This window comes from Neolamprologus brichardi, chromosome 5, assembly GCF_056152115.1.
Source record: "Neolamprologus brichardi isolate AB-2024 chromosome 5, ASM5615211v1, whole genome shotgun sequence".
Taxonomy (NCBI): domain Eukaryota; kingdom Metazoa; phylum Chordata; class Actinopteri; order Cichliformes; family Cichlidae; genus Neolamprologus; species Neolamprologus brichardi.
The window spans coordinates 17382501-17402500 of NC_142108.1; the positions used below are offsets into that span (position 1 = coordinate 17382501).

The 20000-nt window shown below is 39.7% G+C and overlaps 1 protein-coding gene and 1 long non-coding RNA gene across 5 annotated transcripts in view; one reads left to right on the forward strand and one right to left on the reverse strand.

Annotated features, from left to right (window-relative positions):
- Positions 1-20000, forward strand: part of poc1a (POC1 centriolar protein A) — a 56870-nt gene that overhangs the window by 15489 nt on the left and 21381 nt on the right. For all 4 annotated transcript variants that reach the window (XM_006783283.2, XM_087840804.1, XM_087840802.1 and 1 more), the window contains 3 exons: positions 1686-1819; positions 8020-8088; positions 8171-8320. In XM_006783283.2, coding sequence (XP_006783346.1) covers positions 1686-1819; positions 8020-8088; positions 8171-8320 — 353 coding nt within the window. The remainder of the gene's footprint in view (positions 1-1685; positions 1820-8019; positions 8089-8170; positions 8321-20000) is intronic.
- LOC148102770 (uncharacterized) lies at positions 5325-10207 on the reverse strand. Its single transcript, XR_015719039.1, has 3 exons — positions 10102-10207; positions 6786-6943; positions 5325-5499 (listed from the first exon to the last, which is right to left on the reverse strand). It is a non-coding gene; the product is annotated as an uncharacterized LOC148102770 (long non-coding RNA).

Below are 20000 nucleotides of genomic sequence, written 5' to 3' on the forward strand. Positions count from 1 at the left end.
GCGCGATCAACCTCTCACATGTTTAAGCTGCAGGAGATTTCACTTGTCATGTTTGCATAGTAAGCTAACGATTGATAAGACGATGTCAGAGGAATTGGTGCGCAAATTATCATCACTCACCAATCAGTACTGTCGCTTTCTATACACAGTTCACGCGATTGCAAAGTGAAAGCAAAAAACAAGCGCAAATTCAAACGCGATTTCAGTATGTCACATATTGACAGTGGCTCACCGATGCCAATGACATAATTACCCAGCTACATTTCCGAAAGAATGCAAAAGCATTGACATATATTTTTCCTTCCTACGATAGGCCGACGGGCAGGGCAGAGATAGATTTTGGTAGCCCGACTGGAAAAAAGCCCCAGGACGTCGGGCTAGCGATTTTGCGAGCCCTGTATCTGATTGAGGAATCACTCATCTTTGGAAAAGAGAGTTTATTATGGAGAAATGTCTCTTTCCAAAATAAAAGCTATACTATACGCTTCTTCTGGGCTATATTCTCAGCAGCATATTAAACATATCAGGTCGCCATAAGGAGAATCATGTGCTAACGGCTGTCTAAATGACTCGGGTAAAGTTTGTAGCATGCGTGCTTATTTTTGTCTGCTTCCACTTGTCTTTGCACTAGGATGATGTCGGAGTAATTGTGCAGTCATATTGGTTGTGTTCCCACTAGTGCTGTCAGCGTTAATCTGAAATGACGTTAAGGTCACAACACGGCAAATCTCCGTTAACGAGCTACCGCGGATCGCCTCATGAGTGGGGCTGGAAGACGTCAACACATTAACGAGCTAACTGCGCTAACACACTAGTTCCCACCAATTGAGCATTGCTGGCACATCCAACATACTGTTTTACTTTTGTCCATGACACGCTTACCTTCAGGGTCATACGTCACATGAAAACCAAAACAGTTCCAAACGCCAGATCTGAATGAGGGTGGGGGAGGTTCAATTTGCCATGTTGCAACGAGCTTAACTTCTGTCTAGCTAGCTTGCCCTGTGCTCAGTGAATCTGTGTTCGACTACTCCGCCTAGGCTGCACTGTCGAGCGCAGATCCACTGAGCGCTCAACACAGACAGCATCGTCAGAAGGAAAGTTGATAAAATAAATTAAAAATGTTGTATCGTTCGATACATATGCGTACCGAACCGAAAGCACTGTATCGAACGGTTCGATATCGATACGAGTATCGTTGCACCCCTAGTATATATATAACCTATTCGAGTCAGAATGTGTAATTCTGATTGCTATTAATCTGATTATTTTTATGTTTTAAAAGATGTATAAAGTTGGGAAAGGATTCATATCCCTTCTATAGATTTACTCCATGGGTTTTTTTCACTGTTACGGCATGTCTTATAGACCACACATTATCATTGTCATGATTTCAATCATAAAAATCTTTAATTATTCTTGCTTGTTTATGATACAAAAATGTTAAATAGGTAATAAACTATTTAATGAATGTTCCAGTTACTTTTTGTCTTATTATTTCAATTTTAATTACAGTAACAAAAGATTTAGTTTTTTTAAGCCTGTTTTAAACTCTGTTTTTTTTTCTTCTTTTGTGTGTGTGTGTGTGTGTGTGTGTGTGTGTGTGTGTGTGTGTGTGTGTGTGTGTGTGTGTGTGTGTGTGTGTGTGTGTGTGTGTGTGTGTGTGTGTGTGTGTGTGGTTCCAGTTCACAGCGGTGTGGTGAACAGTTTGTCTTTCCACCCAGCTGGTAATTTCCTAATCACTGCGTCCAGCGATTCCACAATGAAAGTCCTGGACCTCGTAGAGGGCAAGCTGCTGTATACACTGCACGGTCACCAGGTAGACACGCATACATGTGACACATAAATATTGTTTAGATGTCCGGCAGGCTTAGCTGTTCTGTTTACCTTCTCATTATCACGACGGGTCACTTCTGTTGTTTGCTTTGGTTTTCCGCATGTGTTGAGAGTTTGGTGCGAACATTTATGTGTGAGAGTGTTTGATATCTCTTTTGTGTACGTCTGTGAGTGTGTGTGAGTACGTTGCCTTTTTTTTGTATATGGGGTATTTTAGTAGTTGCCTGGTGAACGGGCAGCCCACTCATCGTGACTCATCCCAGGGTTGCTGGAAGGAAACGCTACTGTGTTTCTGCCTCCGTTCTTCTGGATCTAGTTCTCCTTTTCTTCTCTTCCTTTTCTTCTCTTCCTTCTCCGATTTTGTCCCGTTGTTCCTCTCAGACCTCGGTACAACTCTTTCTTTGCCATGTTTTCGTCACATTTTTTCCCCCTTTGTCTCACATCTGATTTACTCACATTTGGGTTGGCAGGGCCACCTGGCCGGACGGCTCACTGACTGTATCGGTTTGTTTGAACAGCCGATGGACCGGGTAGCTGGCTAGTTGTGGAAATCGGCAGCTTGCCAGTACCACATGTGGTCCATCTGTTTATCTATGTCTCTGCTACGTCTCCTCTGCTGTCTTCTCTGTTTCATCTGTGTTTCTTTCCAGGCACTTGCCAAGACTCTCCTTTCTGTCAAGAATAAATAACTTTCATTTTCTCTCTTTACGCCTCCAAATTTGTCATCTCTTATATTGTGTCTCAGTTTGTGTTGTTGTTCTTTTTGGCTCCGCGGTGACACCACCAATCTGTTGGTGCTAGGAGACTAAGAGTGCTAATTGTCTCTCCAATCGCATAGCTGGAGATGGGAGAGACCCCCATCTGTTCAGTGTGGGTGTAAAGGTTTGTGCTGTGTATTTGTGTAGGCCTGTGTGCATTTACCATACGTGAAAACAAGTGTTTTGATGCTGGAGCTGACGAATGTGTTGTTTACCCAGCCTCGGGAGGACATTACCTGATTGGTTTGAATTGTGTTAATTTAGGTTAATTTGTCTCTCTGCTTCACTCGCTGACAACTTACTTTCACAACATGTTCCAAAACTTCTCAGAAAGTAATTCTTTAACTAAGTGCTTGAGATAATTTTGGTTTTTAAAGACATCATGAACAAGATGAGTCGCTTGTCATCCTTAATCTCTTTGAAACGGAGTACACTGTGGGGCTTCATGTTGTGTGAGAAGTGAATTCAGAAAATAAAATAACTCAGCTGCATGACAGTGTATTCAAACCTTTTATAGTTTTTGAACAGCTGTTTAACACTCTTAGACTCAAAGGTTGCGGCGATTGGCACTCAAACTGACTTGATAACAAAGACACAAACCAGTTTATTAAAAGTGGCAACTATAATCAACACAAGTGAGTCTGCTGCTTTAGTCATAGCAAAATTCCTGCATTTGTTGAGAGTTGTGTTTTTCGGTCAATTCAGTCCCATTGTAGTTACATAGCTTGATATCAAAACAAAAGTCACCTCAACACACTTTGTATTGTAAGGTAAGGACTGTACAATAATACAGTGAAACGAGACGAGTGAGACGATCCCCTGTGAACAAGTACATGGCGACAGTGGGAAGGAAAAACTCCCTTTTAACAGGAAAAAAACTCTGGCAGTACCAGGCTCAGGGAGGAGCAGCTATTTGCTATGACCAGTTGGGGGTGAGAGGAGGGAAACGGGAAAAATATATACATACTCTGTGGAAGAGCGCCAGTGATTAAATCTTGAATGGTGCATAAACAAGTCAAAACAAAGTCAAAAGAAGTGAGTGAAGCAAAAAAAGATCTATTGCAGTGTAGCTAAGGGAGGATTCAGGATTACCTGATCAGCACTAACTATATTCTTTGTCAAAAAGGGAAGTTTTCATCTAAAAGTAGAAAGACTATCTGTCTCCAGAATTTGCTGCCCATTCGACTTTTAAATACCCAGGGAAGCACTAGTTAGCCTGCACTCTGAGAGCAAAGTGCTTTAGTGGTGTGATGTGGTACTATGTGGTTTATAAGAGAAGATGAAGCCAAGTTATTGTAGACCTTGTGTGTCAGAATGATTTTAAATGAAATTCTCTTATACAAGGGAGCCAATGCAGCGAAGCCAATACAGGAGAAATCTGGTCTCTCTTTCTAGTCCCTGTTGCTGACATATTTTTGGATTCACTGAAGGCTTTTCAGGGAGTTATTGGGGCAGCCTGATAATAATGAATTACAGTAGTCCAGCCTGGTAGTAATAAATGCATGAAGTAGGGTTTTTTTGGGCAACACTCTGAGACAAGATGTAAACATAGAGATTGCACAAATCCCAGAAAGCAGTCTTACATATTTATTTAATATGCACGTTGAAGGACATATCCTGTTCAAAGATTCCTCACAGTGTTAGTGTGTGATGTCATCCAGAATAAGTACCTGGTGAGACACCCTGTTTCTAAGATTTTTAGGACCGAGTAAAATAACCTCAGTGTTATCTGAATTTGCAAGCGGGAAATTAGAGGTCATCCAGGTCTTTATGGAGTTTAAGACATCCCTGCAGTTTACCTAATTGGTTTGTGTCATCAACCTTAGTTTACAGCCAAACCAACGTTTTGAATGTGTAATGGGAAATTTGACACAGGAGACTGAGAGTCATGTTTACTGGCAAACCTTCACTAGACAGCACATATGTAGTCAGACCCCGAGAGCCAGTAGAGATAGAACCCCATTCATCAGTAAATTACAGTCAATAAATGCATTGATTTACAATCATATTTAGTCATTAAATCTTTTTGTAGGAAGTAGTCCTTTGCACTACTTTTAGTACTACCATACTCAGAGCACACTGCTGTTTTATCGTTGTTTTTGAGGGTTTTTCTTTCTCCATTGTGTGCTAATCAGTAGCAGTAACATGTTAAATAAATTATTTTTTACCTGTAACTGTTTCTTCATTGTGCTTTCAGTAAACCCATGATAACTAAGACGGAAAGTGTTATTAGATGGCACAGAAGGAGACTTGACAGGTGGCTGTCAATCATATAATCTGACAGTGCACTGGCATGAAGATAAGTGTCTTTGCTTCTTTTATCATTTTTAAGGTGCACCAACAAAAGCAGTACTATATAGCTGGTTTGTACATGTAAATAAAATCCATGTGAATGCCAATAGGCAAAGTTTTTGAATAGAACATGATAGTCTAATGAGGTGATCGTTGTTATCAAAGTGTCAGTAGTTTTAATGTTTGGGCTGAAGTGTGAATATGGGGAACAACTTTCTGAAGAAGTGTGCATCACTTTTCCGGACCATCACCCTGGGACCACAGCAGTTATAGGAAGGTTTAGAGAACAAACATGTCTTTTCCCCCAAATGTTAGGAGGTAATCTGTATTTCTGTTGCAAGCTGACATTCAAACGCGCATCTTCATGTTTGTATGTTACTGTTACTAATGGTAGATCAGTAAAGACAGTTCAATTGAAATAATTAATAATGATTTCTTGAGATACGTCATTTGAGTAATGGCAATTAGATTTTGATGAAATAACAGAAACTAGGACAGGACCCCCACCTCGAGTCTAGACGCTGGTGGTGATGGAGATGGAGCCTTGTTGAAGCTCTTTAAGTGACCGGAGTGATGTGGATATGGGTAGGAGGCTGGTTGCACGAATGGGAGTCTGAAAGACAGAATGACAGAAGAACACTGAGATTTAAAGAACATAGAAGGAACAGAAGCTCATTGGCTCAGAGAAGGCGGGCAGGAAAGTGGTTGGACAAATGCAAATTCAGCGGTTATTGCAGGATCATTAGGAAGGCTGAATTTTTTTATAGAAGTTTTCTGAATACATTCTGTCAGTATGTAATGTGTATCAAAATGACTAACTTTTGGATATGGAACTACACAAAATGCGTATTTTCATGCCAAAAGACCACATATTTGATGATACACTTCTCAGATTTGTTCCCCATTTGTAAATTTGACATGTAAACATTAATTATGGTTGTTACAGTGCACAGCTTTGTGCTCTTTGTGGTTCCATCCATCCATCTTCATCCGCTTTATCCGAGGCCGGGTCGCGGGGCAGCAGCCTAAGCAGAGAGGCCCAGACCTCCCTCTCCCCAGCCACCTCCTCCAGCTTATTCGGGGGAACACCAAGGCCTTCCCAGGCCAGCCGAGAGGTATAATCTCTCCAGCGTGTCCTGGGTCTGCCCCGGGGCCTCCTCCCGGTGGGACATGCCCGGAACACCTCACCTAGGAGGCGCCCAGGAGGCATCCTTGTCAGATGCCCGAACCACCTCAACTGGCTCCTTTCGATGTGGAGCAGCAGCGGCTCTACTCTGAGCCCCTCCCGGATGGCCGAACTTCTCACCCTATCTCTAAGGGAGAGGCCAGCCACCCTTCGGAGGAAGCTCATTTGAGCTTCCTCTTTGTGGTTTTTCAGTTAAATTTATACAAAGAATGTCTTGTACACATGTTACAAGACTGCATAATTAAGAGGGTCTAAGAAGTCTTTTTTTTTAAGTCTTTTTTTATGCTTGTGTACAGGCTTGTGTACAGAACTTTACACAAGCCTAAAGTTCTTTATGACTGTGCTTAAAGGGGACAATTTAGAGGGGAAAAATAGCTTACAAAATAAAAGCAGTAGCAGTATGTTATCGTTCGTGTTAGTCATGCCTTTATAAAGGGCACCATATGGGTCTTGTCTGCTTTGTGCTATCCGTGTTCATTTATCGGTACATAAAATGTACAAGTAAGGTTCATTGCTTTGTCAGGCTGTGTTTGTGAGTGCGTGTGTGCATGTGTGCGTGCATGTGTGCGTGCATGTGTCTGGCCATGGCAAGTGCCAGCCTGGCAGCAGGCATTAGTCAGAGCACAGACAGAACATGCTGTCTGTCAGGCCGTCGCGTTGCTATAGTGACACTGTCTGCTTCTCTCAGGTGCTTCTGGGAAACCATTCCTCACCCAAACCAGCCTGTCTGGGTGCCAGCCACAGGACACAGCTCCTTTTTTCTTCTCAGCAGACTCCCTGTCCGTTTTCTTTTCCAGCACTTGTTTGTTCTTTGCTTCATCCCCTCTTTGAACGCATTCACGGGGCTGAGGCTGAGATCGTTGACCCCATTCTGCATTATGAGGTGGGGAAAAAAAAGAATAAACTAAGAGGAAACATGATTTCTGAATTTTATTTCCAGCTACATGCACACACACAAAGGATGCCAAAGTCCTGACATCCTTCAGGTGATCCTTTTTGGCTCTGACCATGCGTGACCTCACTCCACCTGAGTTTCTGCTTTTTGTTATTGATTGCTCTGCTGCAGCCCCACACACCCACATCCTCCTCCAAACACACACACACACACACACACACACACACACACACACACACACACACACACACACACACACACACACACACACACACACACACACACACACACACACACACACATACAAGAGCTTCTGTTGTGGGTACAGTTTTGTTTTAGTCGAACTGCTTAAACACAAGCCTCAAACAAAATAAAAAAAATGTTCCCACCTTTTGTTTTGTATTGAATCTTAAATACATTTTTACCAGCAAGTGCCTTTAGGGTATATTACTGTATTCTGTATCGTATTAAATTGTATTGTGTTTACTCCCTGCCCATGTTTACACTTGCACCTACATTTTTGCTGCAGCTGAGCTACTTGGCAGGAGATAAATAATGTTAGTCATATCATTCTAAGTTACTATATGTAAGGTTTGAGAATGAATGAATGCAACAGTAAGACAGCACCATTCTCACATGGAGCTTTTAATCTATGCAGACATTACTGTTTACTTATTAGTGATTAAACTGATGATAAATGAAATCATTTGGTCTATTGAATTTATAAAATGTTGCTTATTTTTGTTATTTGTGCATGAAAATAGTGACTTTATCAATTAGGCAGCCTTTAAAGTAGTTGCTAGACATGGAGACTTTTAATTGGCAAATCATTTTAACCAATATTGTGATCTTTAGCACAGATGGGGCCAGTTTGTTCAGCTGCATTTGTTGAGGTTTTTAGAAAACATTCTCTCCAAATGTAGTGATTCTTTCAACTTAAGCAAACAGTTCATAGCTGATAGTTTTAGGACTACTTTCATTGTCAGACAGATATGACTTTACTGTATTGTGAGATTCATTTTCCACCTTTTTTGCTTTTTACCTCACGCCAGGGTCCAGTCACCTGTGTGGCCTTCTCTAGAACAGGGGAGTACTTTTCCTCTGGAGGCTCTGATGAACAGGTGATGGCAGAGTATTCTAACATTCTTCATTACTAACTTTAATGGAGTATTGTTATTTAATACATTTATATCTGGTTCACAGGTAATGGTGTGGAAGAGCAACTTTGACTGTGTTGAGTTCAGTGATGGCGTCAGACTGCAACATAAAACGGCTTCCAGTTCACAGACACCAACGGCTACTTCCACAACTCACTTCCCCCTTAATTCGCATACATCTGTGTTACATAGCAAGGTAAGTCCAAACAGAAAGGAACATGGAACCCAACAAAATGGCTGTTTTGGCTTTTGCCTTTATTCAGAAGCTGAACAAATATAGCGAGAAACTGTCAAATGATAGGCAACAGAGGTCGAGGTCCAGTCAGTGGGGTCAAACCCAGGATTCAACTGCTAAGGGCATTTTAAACCCTATGTGGTGTCTCCCCTTAGCACTTGCCCATCGGGTTGCACTTTGTGACTGTGTGACAGTGCAGTGAATAGTGTTGTGTTTAGCAATGAGAATAAAGAACTAAGTCAGAAACATATGCTTCCAAGCACATCGTTTCGTGTTCGGTTACGGTATTTTCACACTTGCAGTATTTTGTTTATATTGAACTCTGGTTCATTCTTCTCCTTGGTTCAATTCATTTGTGTAAATATGAATGCAGTAATCGCACTCAGGTGTGAAACAAAACAATTTCACCATTCACTATTTAGAGGAGGTTGTCCCAGTCTAGTTCTTAATGAACTCCAGAGTTTTTTTATGGTGTGAACATCATTCAACCTCAATCTGGCCGAGTTCCAGGTGTACATCGCAAGTTTGAGCTAAACACCTTTGGGTAGTCACTTATGCTTTGCATTCTGGGGTGTAGTGGGGTATCATAGATGTGCAGAGGTCAGTATAGGATTGTGAGTTGCAGTAACGTAATGGTCCATGGTCTCCAGTAGTCCAGAATACAGCACCTTCTCCTTGCATTTATTTATATTTTATTTTATATTTATATTTATATATTTAAATGAATGCAATCCCCCACCACCCCCCACCCCTATTTATAATCCAGCTTTAGCTCTGCTGGGGCCCGTTGCTCTGAACTTAACATTTGATCCTGTTTCAAAAGGTTCTGCTTTTGCACTGAAGTCAAATAGTCTCCATATCCATGTTGTGACACAGGTAGTTTCTGAGCAATGCAGTAGCAAACATGTCATTATGTTCCATATAAAAACACAGGTGATCGCTTTAATCTGGTAGTGATCACCAGTATGTAGGCCTGCATGACCCTACTAGTGACTGGTGTTTGCCAGACAGTTGCTAACCAGCCTCTAGCAACTGCTCTAGCCAGCAAGATTTTATGTTGTTAAAGGGTAGTTTTATAATTTGGTTGTTAGGGTATGCCAATACAAATGTATATAACTAAATATGTCTACCACAAATCCTATACAAAATGCACTAATTGAAACGTATGTGTGCACATGTATTTCATGCATGTGTGCTGGCTGTCTGAAAAATAAATATGAAAAGACACAAACATGTGCACAGATGCCTCTCAGCTTATTTCCTCCCTTCCTTTGAAGTTCTTAGGTTTGGCCCAAAGCCACATTCATATCCCACATGCAGGGCAGGAAATGCCTGCTTATTCACCATCTACACTTTGATATGGAGGATATTCTTTTTCCTATTGAAATGGAGGAAAAAATAAAATAAAATAAACTGCATGATACCGCAGGTGAGTTTTAAAAATCTAGTCGATCACAACAAATTCTTGGAACTGAAAAGAGTCCGTCAGTGATAATATTGTGTTGTGCATAGTGATCTTTGAAGAGATTTTAAGTGTGTTTGTGGTTATGTTTCTGTTCTCACGGCCTATAGTGTGACTTTTTATAACTCATTAACAAAGAGTTTGCTTCCATTAGCACACTGCACTATGCTGTTGCTGTTTTGATTTAATTTGACAACTAAGAAGGTTTGGATAGTATTCTGACAGCCAATCAATGTCATTTAGATTGTTTAAAAAAAAAAGAAAAAACAGCCTTACTGACTCTTAAGTCCATTTTGTGGGAGCGCCTTCTCCAATTTCACAGGAGTAATTTGGTAGAACACAGTTCCTTGTTTTTCATTCGGAGCCTCTACTCACTCCTATTCCACCACACCCTGTCTGTCTGATGTTTCTATCTGAGGAGAAAGTACAGCTGATGTACTGCTAAGCTGCAGCTAGCTGCAACTTAAATAAAAACTGATGATTCTACAGTTTTAAAAAGTGTTTGGAAAACACTCCTTTGGGGTGCGATTACCGGCCTATCGTTTCCATAACAACTGAACTCCTCACACTGATGTATTATTAAAAAGCAAAAACAGTTAACACAAATAAACTGGTGATCAGCAATTTTTACTCAGTCTAAAATTTATTATTAACGTAAATGTTAGTGGCCAACTGCTGAAGCTGTATAAAAAGTTTACTTTACCACTTTAAAACATAAAAACCTTTACAATATCATCGTAGCGTACCCACTGGAGGGAATACCCGTTAGCAGCTGACATTACAACAACCATTTCATGAACTTATCTGACGTCTCTTAGCAGTTTAAGTTCTGATGTTTTGTCCCCCCCCCCCCTTTTTTTTTTTTTTTTTTTTTTATCAGAGTGGCTGAAACATATTGGATTCCTTCATTTTCACACAAAAGCCAAAATATACACAGAGTTGACAAAATGCAGAACAAGGAGATAATGAAGCGGTTTACTTTTGAATACCTACACATAGCTCCAGATGGGGTATGAATTAAAAGAGCACCAGGGAGTTTTCTGAAACGCAAGGCAGTTATGGCTGTGACAGTGGGAGGGGGTCAAAAATAACTTGTTGAGGACTGGATTAAAACCATAGGAGGAAGGCAATATTAAAACGATCAACTGCAGAGAAATGTGACTTTTGTCCTACTAAGTTTGGCTAGAGCAAAAACTTGGAAGTGACTGAAAGGAGTGTGAGCCAAGGATAAATGAGAAACAAACAGCAGAGCTGCCATTAGAGATGTTTAAATATTAAAAAGGCTCAATGTGTCATGGACGCACACAAAGGAGACTGGTGTCACCGGTCGTCTCCTGGGACCGGTTTGATTTCAAGCCTTTTGACTTCTATAGTGTTACTTACATCAACAAGGGCACGGCCTAGGTCTTCCCTCTCTTTCTCTCTCTGAGACTGACACTGATTGGTCTGCTATGAGCTTGGATCCACCCACAGTGAAGCTGCCTTACCTTTAAACTCAAAAATCCAGACTGGCAAACTTCATAGTAAACAAAGGTGAAAAAATGAAAATTAACTGTTAAGTGCTGCTTACAATTTCCATTAGAGAAAAAAAATAATACATAAACACAATGTCCCCAGCATGTCATCTCACTCATCGGGGTTTCCACCAGTCTATCCAACCAATCTCAACAGCCTGCTGTGCCTAAGATGACCCCCTGCTGGGCCCATGCACTGGCGATCTGTTTGTTTTTTTTTTTCTCCAGACAGCTGCTAAAACGTAAGATTCCATATGTCTGTATTTATTTGTTTATACTTATTTTATTTATTTAAAAACAACAACAAAAGGAAGTTTGCTGATGTTTATTACGGCATTGTTCCTGTAAGCAAAGATTGATCATCAAGTGAGCTTAAAAAAACTATGAAAATGTTTTTTTTTTTTAAAAAAGGAAGTAAAAACAAAAAAGAAAGCCAGACACACGTTTCATAAATTTTTCAGTGGCACCTCCAAATCTTCGGAACAACTTACCTTTTTTACATAAGAGTTGCCCAGTCTTTTTAAATCACTTTAAAAACCCTATTATCCTATTGTCCTGTCTTTTCTTATGCAAACACAGTCTTGTTTACTTGTTTTCATTGTTTTCAGTGTATATTTTGTATAACCAGTACAGCACTTTGGCCAACGGAGGTTGTTATATATAAACAGTGTTGGGAAGGTTACTTTTAAAATGTATTCCATTACAGAATACATGCCCTAAAATGTATTCTGTAACGTATTCCGTTACGTTACTCAATGAGAGTAACGTATTCTGAATACTTTGGATTACTTAATATATTATCATGCTGTTTACAACTACATGAATGTACTATTGCTGTGATTTATTACTGTTACTGAAGGTCCGCGGCTCCGAACCGTAGTAAAGGGACCTCTGGCTAATAAGGGTTCCGTGTCGGGCTCGTAGCGGAAAACTAGCTTTTTACTTTGTTGTCTGGCTCAAGTTTGTTAGCGAGAGACAGAGAGAGGCGTTGAAAGGCTGCTCCAACGGAACTTATTGTTTTTGGAGGAAAACACGAACACAGCATACAGTCGAGTCTTAATAGCTTACTTACAACTGGGCTCGTCAGGCACTCTTCTTGGCTAGAGTGGTTATTATTATATTTACATGCTTCCAGCTCCCGTTTCTGCTCGATGACAGCTCGTACTTTTCCTTTTTCTCCCTCCCTCGCTCACAGACACATAACGGGTATGGCAGTCCATTCTCCCTGCAGCACGGACTACGCTGCCTATGATGCTACATTCTTTAGAGCTATACCTGTAGCATTCTGCCTATCAGCTTAGCACAACAACAACAAAAAGGCCTCTCTCACCCAGGAAACACGCAAAGAGAGAGCGTCACCCTGTAACCATGGCAACCGTAACGCTGCCGCCTGGAACAACAGACTGTAGCTGTCAAACAAAACCCAAACAGTCCTGACCCGCCACAATATGAAACAGGAAAGTACCGCCGTGTAATCCATTTATTTCAACAAAGTAACTGTATTCTAAATACCACCTTTTTAAACGGTAACTGTAGCGGAATACAGTTACTCATATTTTGTATTTTAAATACGTAACGGTGGTACATGTATTCCGTCACTCCCCAACACTGTATATAAATGTGTCTGTTCATCCATTTATGCCCACTAATTAAGGTAGGAAAGGTAGGATATCCTTGTCACACTTTGAGCAACTTAAGTCTTCTTCTTAAGTCACATACATAGCTGACATCAGTCCAGCAGTGAAACTCATCCAGTTCAACCTATTATAAAACCATCATTCTTATAAAATTCATAGCATTTCTTGTTATCTTCATCCACATCTGTAATCTTTAACAAAGACGATATTTACTTAAAAGCTCCATTGATCAGCTTCAGCTAGAAGCGAGTGTTTATCAAGCATCATCTATGTGAAGGTGATTATTACTAACATTTTTCTTAGACGCCTAGTTTAAGTAGTTTGCTCTCGGTGTCCTTTAAAAAAAGCACCTGCTTTCTTAATGACATTTGTGGAACTTTCACGGCTGCTTTTTCTTCTGTCTGCCTTTCTTTCTGTGCTGTGAGAACAGGATTGTAAATGGATTTAATAGCTCTTCCACTTGACAGCCGTTATTACAGATGTGCCTAAAAGGGTGATTAGAAAATGGGCAGCTGGACCATGTAGAGAGAAATGATTAGTGCAATGTACGAAATGTATTCTCTTCTTCTGAGAACTCCTGTTCTTGTTTAACCCCACTGAACCCTTTCACTGGGAAACATGATTTTTCAAATACAGCTGTCTGAAGTTTGAGCACTAATGGAAAAGCAGCTCTTCACATCTGCTTGATTAAGAACCAGCTGTGGTTCAGTTGTAATGTTTGCGCTGGCTCTTTCTCTTCTTAAAAAAACCCCACATGGATTCATAGGTTACATGTGAAATTAATGATCCTTATATTTGTATTGTGTTTGACAAATTTGTTTTTTATGTTTTGGAAAATCCAGATTCTAAATCTAAAATTTTGAGAGCCACCCAGAGAGCTTTGTCAGACTGTTTGATTGTTGCCTTGTCAGTTTATCCCGAATCATCCACAGGAGGTTTTTGATCCCATTTCATCAACCTCCAATCATCTGTTAAAACAAAAACAAATAAATGAGGGATCTGTATCCAGGTCTTGTTCTCATTTAAAAAGAAAAATGTCTATATCGACTCACTCCCAGCAAAATAATTTCATAAGGATTCCTCTGAGTCATACGAAAACATAAATTACTAGTAATTTCAGTATCAGAACATTGAAAATAGATAAAATGACAACAAATATGAAAAGGAGACCACAGTTTTAATCTCATTTAAACATCTTGGTCTGCATGGACTTGAAGTTCCCACTGTTTCCATAATAAATAAAAACAACTTGGTCAACAGAAGATGCACTGCGATCTCTAAATCTAGTAAATGTATTTGGAGTGTGTGCTACCTGCTGCCCTTTTCAGTATAAAAATAAATTTATAATAATAGATTTAAAAGGATGTAAAAAGCTAGTATTTGTAATTTATCCTTTTTTTCTTAATCCTAGATCTCTAGTGAAGCAGTAGCTGAATGTGTGAAGTTATTATTAGACCAAACATATAGAAATATGAAACAAGCTGTTTTTAGATAACATGCCTTATAGTAGTTTAGCTGGAGACGCCTTTAACATGTTGTGTTTTAGTTTGGCGCCAGCTTTGAGATATCGTCCGATGAAAGCACATCAAACATTTTAACAGCTGACTCTGAGAATATAGTACTAGTCTTTGTTGAAAGTATTTGCACATAAATATAGCATAAAAAAACTTGCTAATGTGTTTGAAGGTGCACAATTGGACAATCTGAGATTGAATGGGCAGTTAAGATGGATGTCCTTTTCAGTGCGTACTACATAAGTATGCTTACCAAATAGGGTTGTCCACAATAGTATGATTCTACATTTTTACATGATTATATGATATTTGTAACATCAATGATATGGCAAAACCATTGTTTACTTTCCCAAGCACATGCAACAACGGCACATGCCCAAACATGTCTGACAGAGAGAGTTGCTTGTCAGCCTCCTGACGATTTAGTAAAATGGGAACTATTTAACGAAGCACAATGTTTTGCAAAAATATGGGGGAAAAATCGTTCCTGCTGAAGGTGGAAACTACAAAACTGTTTTTTCCACTTGGGGTAAAAACACACCATCGAGTAAAACCAAGACATGAAGACACGCAAGGATGAGATAACTAGTAGCTGGTACTTTTGTGTAACCAAGAAGTAAACAAATGACTCATTGGTGGAGCTCTTGCTAATTGCAGTCCACACGACAGGAAGGACATTTCTGATGTGGTTACATGGTGAAAAGGCAGGGCTTTAGACAGCTAGTGAAAAAACAAAGGTAGATAATGTTTTTTGAATTTCAGTTTTATGACCGTTTACTTTAACAACAGCAATAACCAAAGTGTTAAGCAGTCGTGTTGTGCGTTTACTTAAAATTTTCATGGAAAATGCTACCAAGGCTACTTTTATGCTTACACGTGACTTCTGCTGTGTCACTGCCTTTGCTGCTGCTGCTGTTGTTGCTACTGCTGGCGATATATTCACACTTTGAAGTCTGTCGTCAGTGACAGTAGCTCATTGGAAAAGATGAATTGAAAATGCCCTTCATCTTATTTGCACTAATAAATGCCGCTGCCTGCAAGCTTCAATCACAGATAAAATGTTCTTCAGTATTTTCTATATCACCATAAATTTCATTATCACACATTTCCTTGAAATATTGTGATATCATTGTACGGCTGTGTCACATACCTGTGATACTGAGTTTCCCTTTCTTTTTTGTTTGTTTTTCCATTAGAAACTGTGTACAACGTATCCCCAGATTACATAATCCTGATAGAGATGGCAGGTATTACTTTGACAATCAATATATGCAAATTACTCTATAGCTGAGCTGAATACCAAGATAAATAAATAAATGAATGAATAAATCCATCTGAGGTTCATTAGGTTTTTCACAATCATTCTGGTTGTAATGATTAGACTACAAGTCTGATTTGACTGATGGAAGTAATAGAGACACGTGGAGTTTGACCTTTTTCTGACATGAATTAAACATGTTGCCCTCACGTGGAGACCTGTTATTTAGCATCTCTTTACAGATTTTCACTTCAAGTCATTAAACACAACAGTAATAGATCCTGCCAGTTACCAACTGTTACAGTTTAAGTAATGCTGGGAGCTGCACCTGGAAGTGCAAGCTTCCTAGATTTTCCTTTTCATGTATAATTTAGCCGTTCATAATTTATTATTAATACAAGCCCTTTTATCTCTCTTATACTGCCACAAGTCTCACACACGTGTCGCCTGAGAGGAAGTGGAGGAGAGAGAAATGTCAACTGCTCGCCTGAATTTGATAGTTTATATCTCTTAGACAGGGTATTCAAAGGCTTTATGGGTTTAAAGGGATTGAGGAACCATAGAAATGCTCTAATATGGGAAAATGCTTTTATAAATTGACTTATGTACAGAGCAACAAAATATGGTAAACAGGATGCTGTTTGACTGAAAGGAGAAACCACAGACGTTGCAGAACACTGCTGCCCAAACATCCTACTGCAGGCTAATTAAAAAAAATGAAGAAAATGTGAGCCCGTTTACAGTTAATATCAAAAACCTGTATATCATTAGAATATAGAGTCGAATATAGAAGCATGCATCACTGTGCTACAGCATATGTCAAAAAGAGTAGTCATCGAAGTATATTAACCCCTGACTCCAAAGGTATGAGAGGAACATACCTTTGTAACATAGTTAACAAGAAGCACTCACAGAACACAAATTTCCCCCAAGGCAGCTCACGTAATCTGCAGTAGTTACTTACACACTGTGTAAAGCGCTATACAAATACAGACCATTTACCATTTATCAAACACACACACACACATAAACAACCGCAAAGTTCGGGCTTTTGTTATTTGCCCAGTTTTAACCCATATTAATTTACTAGTATTCTACTAAAATTATTGTAATCATTTTCATTTAATTGTCACGTAAAATTCGTTGTTTAGTGTTAATGTTAGTAATAACCCTCAAGTTTCAAATATCAAGTTTTTCAAAATAAACAAAAGAAACCATTTTAAATAGCTTTGTGGCGTTATTATCACTTTCAGATCAGTCCTAAAGAGGGCGCCACATGATATATTAAATCTTTTTTTTTACAATACTGTCTATATGTTGACAATACATACCACATTTATGAGGATCATAGTTTCTAAGATATAATGATGCTGTGTTACTGATGCTCATCATCACTTTTTCACAACATGCTCGCTGTGTGATGCCCTTTAGACATTTAAGCATTTCAAATATGAATATTTTGAACATTTCGAATATCTAGTAGGGCTGCCACGATTAGTCGACTAGTCACGATTACGTCGACTATCAAAATCGTCGACGACTAATTTAATAGTCGACGTGTTGTTTGAAGCTTTGTAAGATCCCAAAAGACGCAGGAATAAGTAGTAGGATTTAAGAGTGTAATAACGGACTGAAACAGAAGATGGCAGCACTGCATGTACAAGGATGCCAGCTGCTGTTAAACCCCGAAGAAGAAGAAGCTGTGTCCGATATCGTAGATGTTTCCAAATTCAGGAACCGCATCCTCCTGTGCCCGCATTTGTAGGCCGATTACGTTGCAGCGACACAACGAAGACTGTCCAAATTCGAAGACTCCGACAAATGCGACCGACAAATGCGCCCTTCATTTCCCCAGATTTGATGGATGGGTCGGGTGTATACTTCGTGGCCCAACCTATCCCAGAAGTCATAGCGCAGCCCTGCTCAGTTTCCAACAATGGCGGCAGGTAGTTAGTTTTAATATTACTCTTATTATTCTTTCTGGGTCACAAAATAAACGTTTAACATATTTTAAGGCGAGAATGTAGCCGTGTAAACTTCAAATATCTGCTCAGTTTATCAAGACACCACATTTTTTCAAAAGCGCTCCAATGTTTTCCGAGACGTCTGTTACCCACCAGCTCGATAGCGAGCCGGGAGCAAGGCTCACTAGAGCCGTGAGAACACCGGACTCCCGGCAAATCGTTTTCAAACCTACCGCCGTCTTTCGCTACTCAGGTTAAACATACATAAGTCACTTAGATAACTTAAAAATGTTATTGTTTGGCTTTTTTCAGTATTTTATTTGTTCCTGAGTAAATCGGTTTGGCTGAGATTAAAGTTATAGTTTTTACACAGATGAATAAACGTCAAGCAGACAACTGATTATCAGAAGTGTGAGATGCTCGAGAATATACTCCAGTGTCCTGTTATATTTTAGATAGCAAGGAGTTTATTAAACTTCACCGAAACAATCTCCAAATTTAATTAAAATTTAATAAACTATCATCTTGTCTTTATTTTTAGTTAGCACATACCTTAAAACACTTAAAGCTGTAAGCTAATGATAGTTATATAAGAGCAGATGCTGCTGGTGCAATAAGTTGTATGTTTTACGTCCAATGGATGCATGATCTGATTAGTCAACTAATCGCAAAAATTATCGGTGACTAGTCAACTATCAAAATAATCGTTTGTGGCAGCCCTAAATCTAGTTTGCTTATATTTTGGCCACAATATTTTTTTGTGGGCTATTAGCACAATTAAGTTTTTTTTTTATGGTATTTTGCACACACTTTAAGTATCCCTGGCTAAAGCTACTTGAAGTTGACGGAACCTTTTGTATTTTGTGTACTGTTATTTCTGATTTATTTTAATTTTTCATAGACTCATTGACAGAATGGATGGACAAAATTGTGTAAACGAAGCTAGTTACACTTCATAAATTGGCGACCAACTACATCTTCTATTTTGAAAAGGGACTCTAACATGACCTGGATAATACTGATGATGCCAGTACTTATTTGCTAGTACCAGGTTGCCCACTTTTACTCCTAATAGCAAGTGGATATGCATTTACCGTGTACAGTTATTTGCTAATAATTCATCAGTATAACATTTAACATTTTTAGAAATGATGAGATAATTATGAGATGGTTGTGTTTAAATCATCTAATGACAAACAGGTGTTAAATCCACCCTTCTTCCTCTGCTGGTCATCCGCTATTACACAATAATGTTTTTGGCAGAAATTCATCGCACCAGGAAGAAAGTGACTAATGAGACAGTAATGCTCTGTTTATTCACACAGGGGCAAAGGCCACCCATACCCATTGCTCTCTCAGAATCAAATTCACAGGGATTTCATGAGAAGCCAATTTGATACGCTTATCCTTTAACATACTTGGAATGTGAAGCTTCGTGATAATTTGCCAGTGATGGGAACTGTACCAGAAACATGTCGGCCTATTTGTTAAACACAGTAAGCCAGCTGCAAGATGAGGTCTCTCTGGCTAAAGACTGAAAGTGTGTGTGCTTCAGGTTGTCTCTGCTCAACACAGCTAAGCAAATCTTAATTTGCTGTTGGTTTGTGGTGTGGCCATAGATGCATTAACGTGTATGTGTGTGTGTGTGTGTGCGTGTGTGCATGCGTGCGCGTGCCAGTAACATCTATTGCTGACAGGCAGATCAGCGCTCTCTGATCACATCCGCCTTAATCCTTCTATCTACCCTCCACCCCTTCCCCCACTTTCTGTCTCTAGCTTCACATCTGGGTCTCTCTCGTGCTCACGTGTGCAGACAGACGAGCTGCAAACTCACAGCAGGCTTTCCTTCACAGCCCAACACACACCACTACACTGTGTGGCTCAGCTTTAGGACGTGGAGTGGAAAGTGTGTGTGTGTGTGTGTGTGTGTGTGGGATGGGTGTTCAGAGACTGCACTAGCTGAACTTTAAATTTCCTCGATCATTCTATTACCATTATCGCTGAATCACCTTTACTTTGTAGTGCAGATAAACCCCCATCAATCACAGATGTTTCAGATGCACGGCTCTGTTTGCATTTATGTGTGTGAATCTTTAAGATAAGGCCAGCGATATTGTTCCAACAGTGTGAGCTGAATACATTTGACATCAGGAGCTAAAAAGAAAGGCAGGAGGGTGTGACAAAGAACTGTCGAAGACAGCATAGAAGTGGAGTTAAAGAGAACCTAATGGTCTATTGGAGCGAGAGAGCATCAGCGAGGAAGAGCAGGGAGAGGAAGAGCTGGAAGGTACA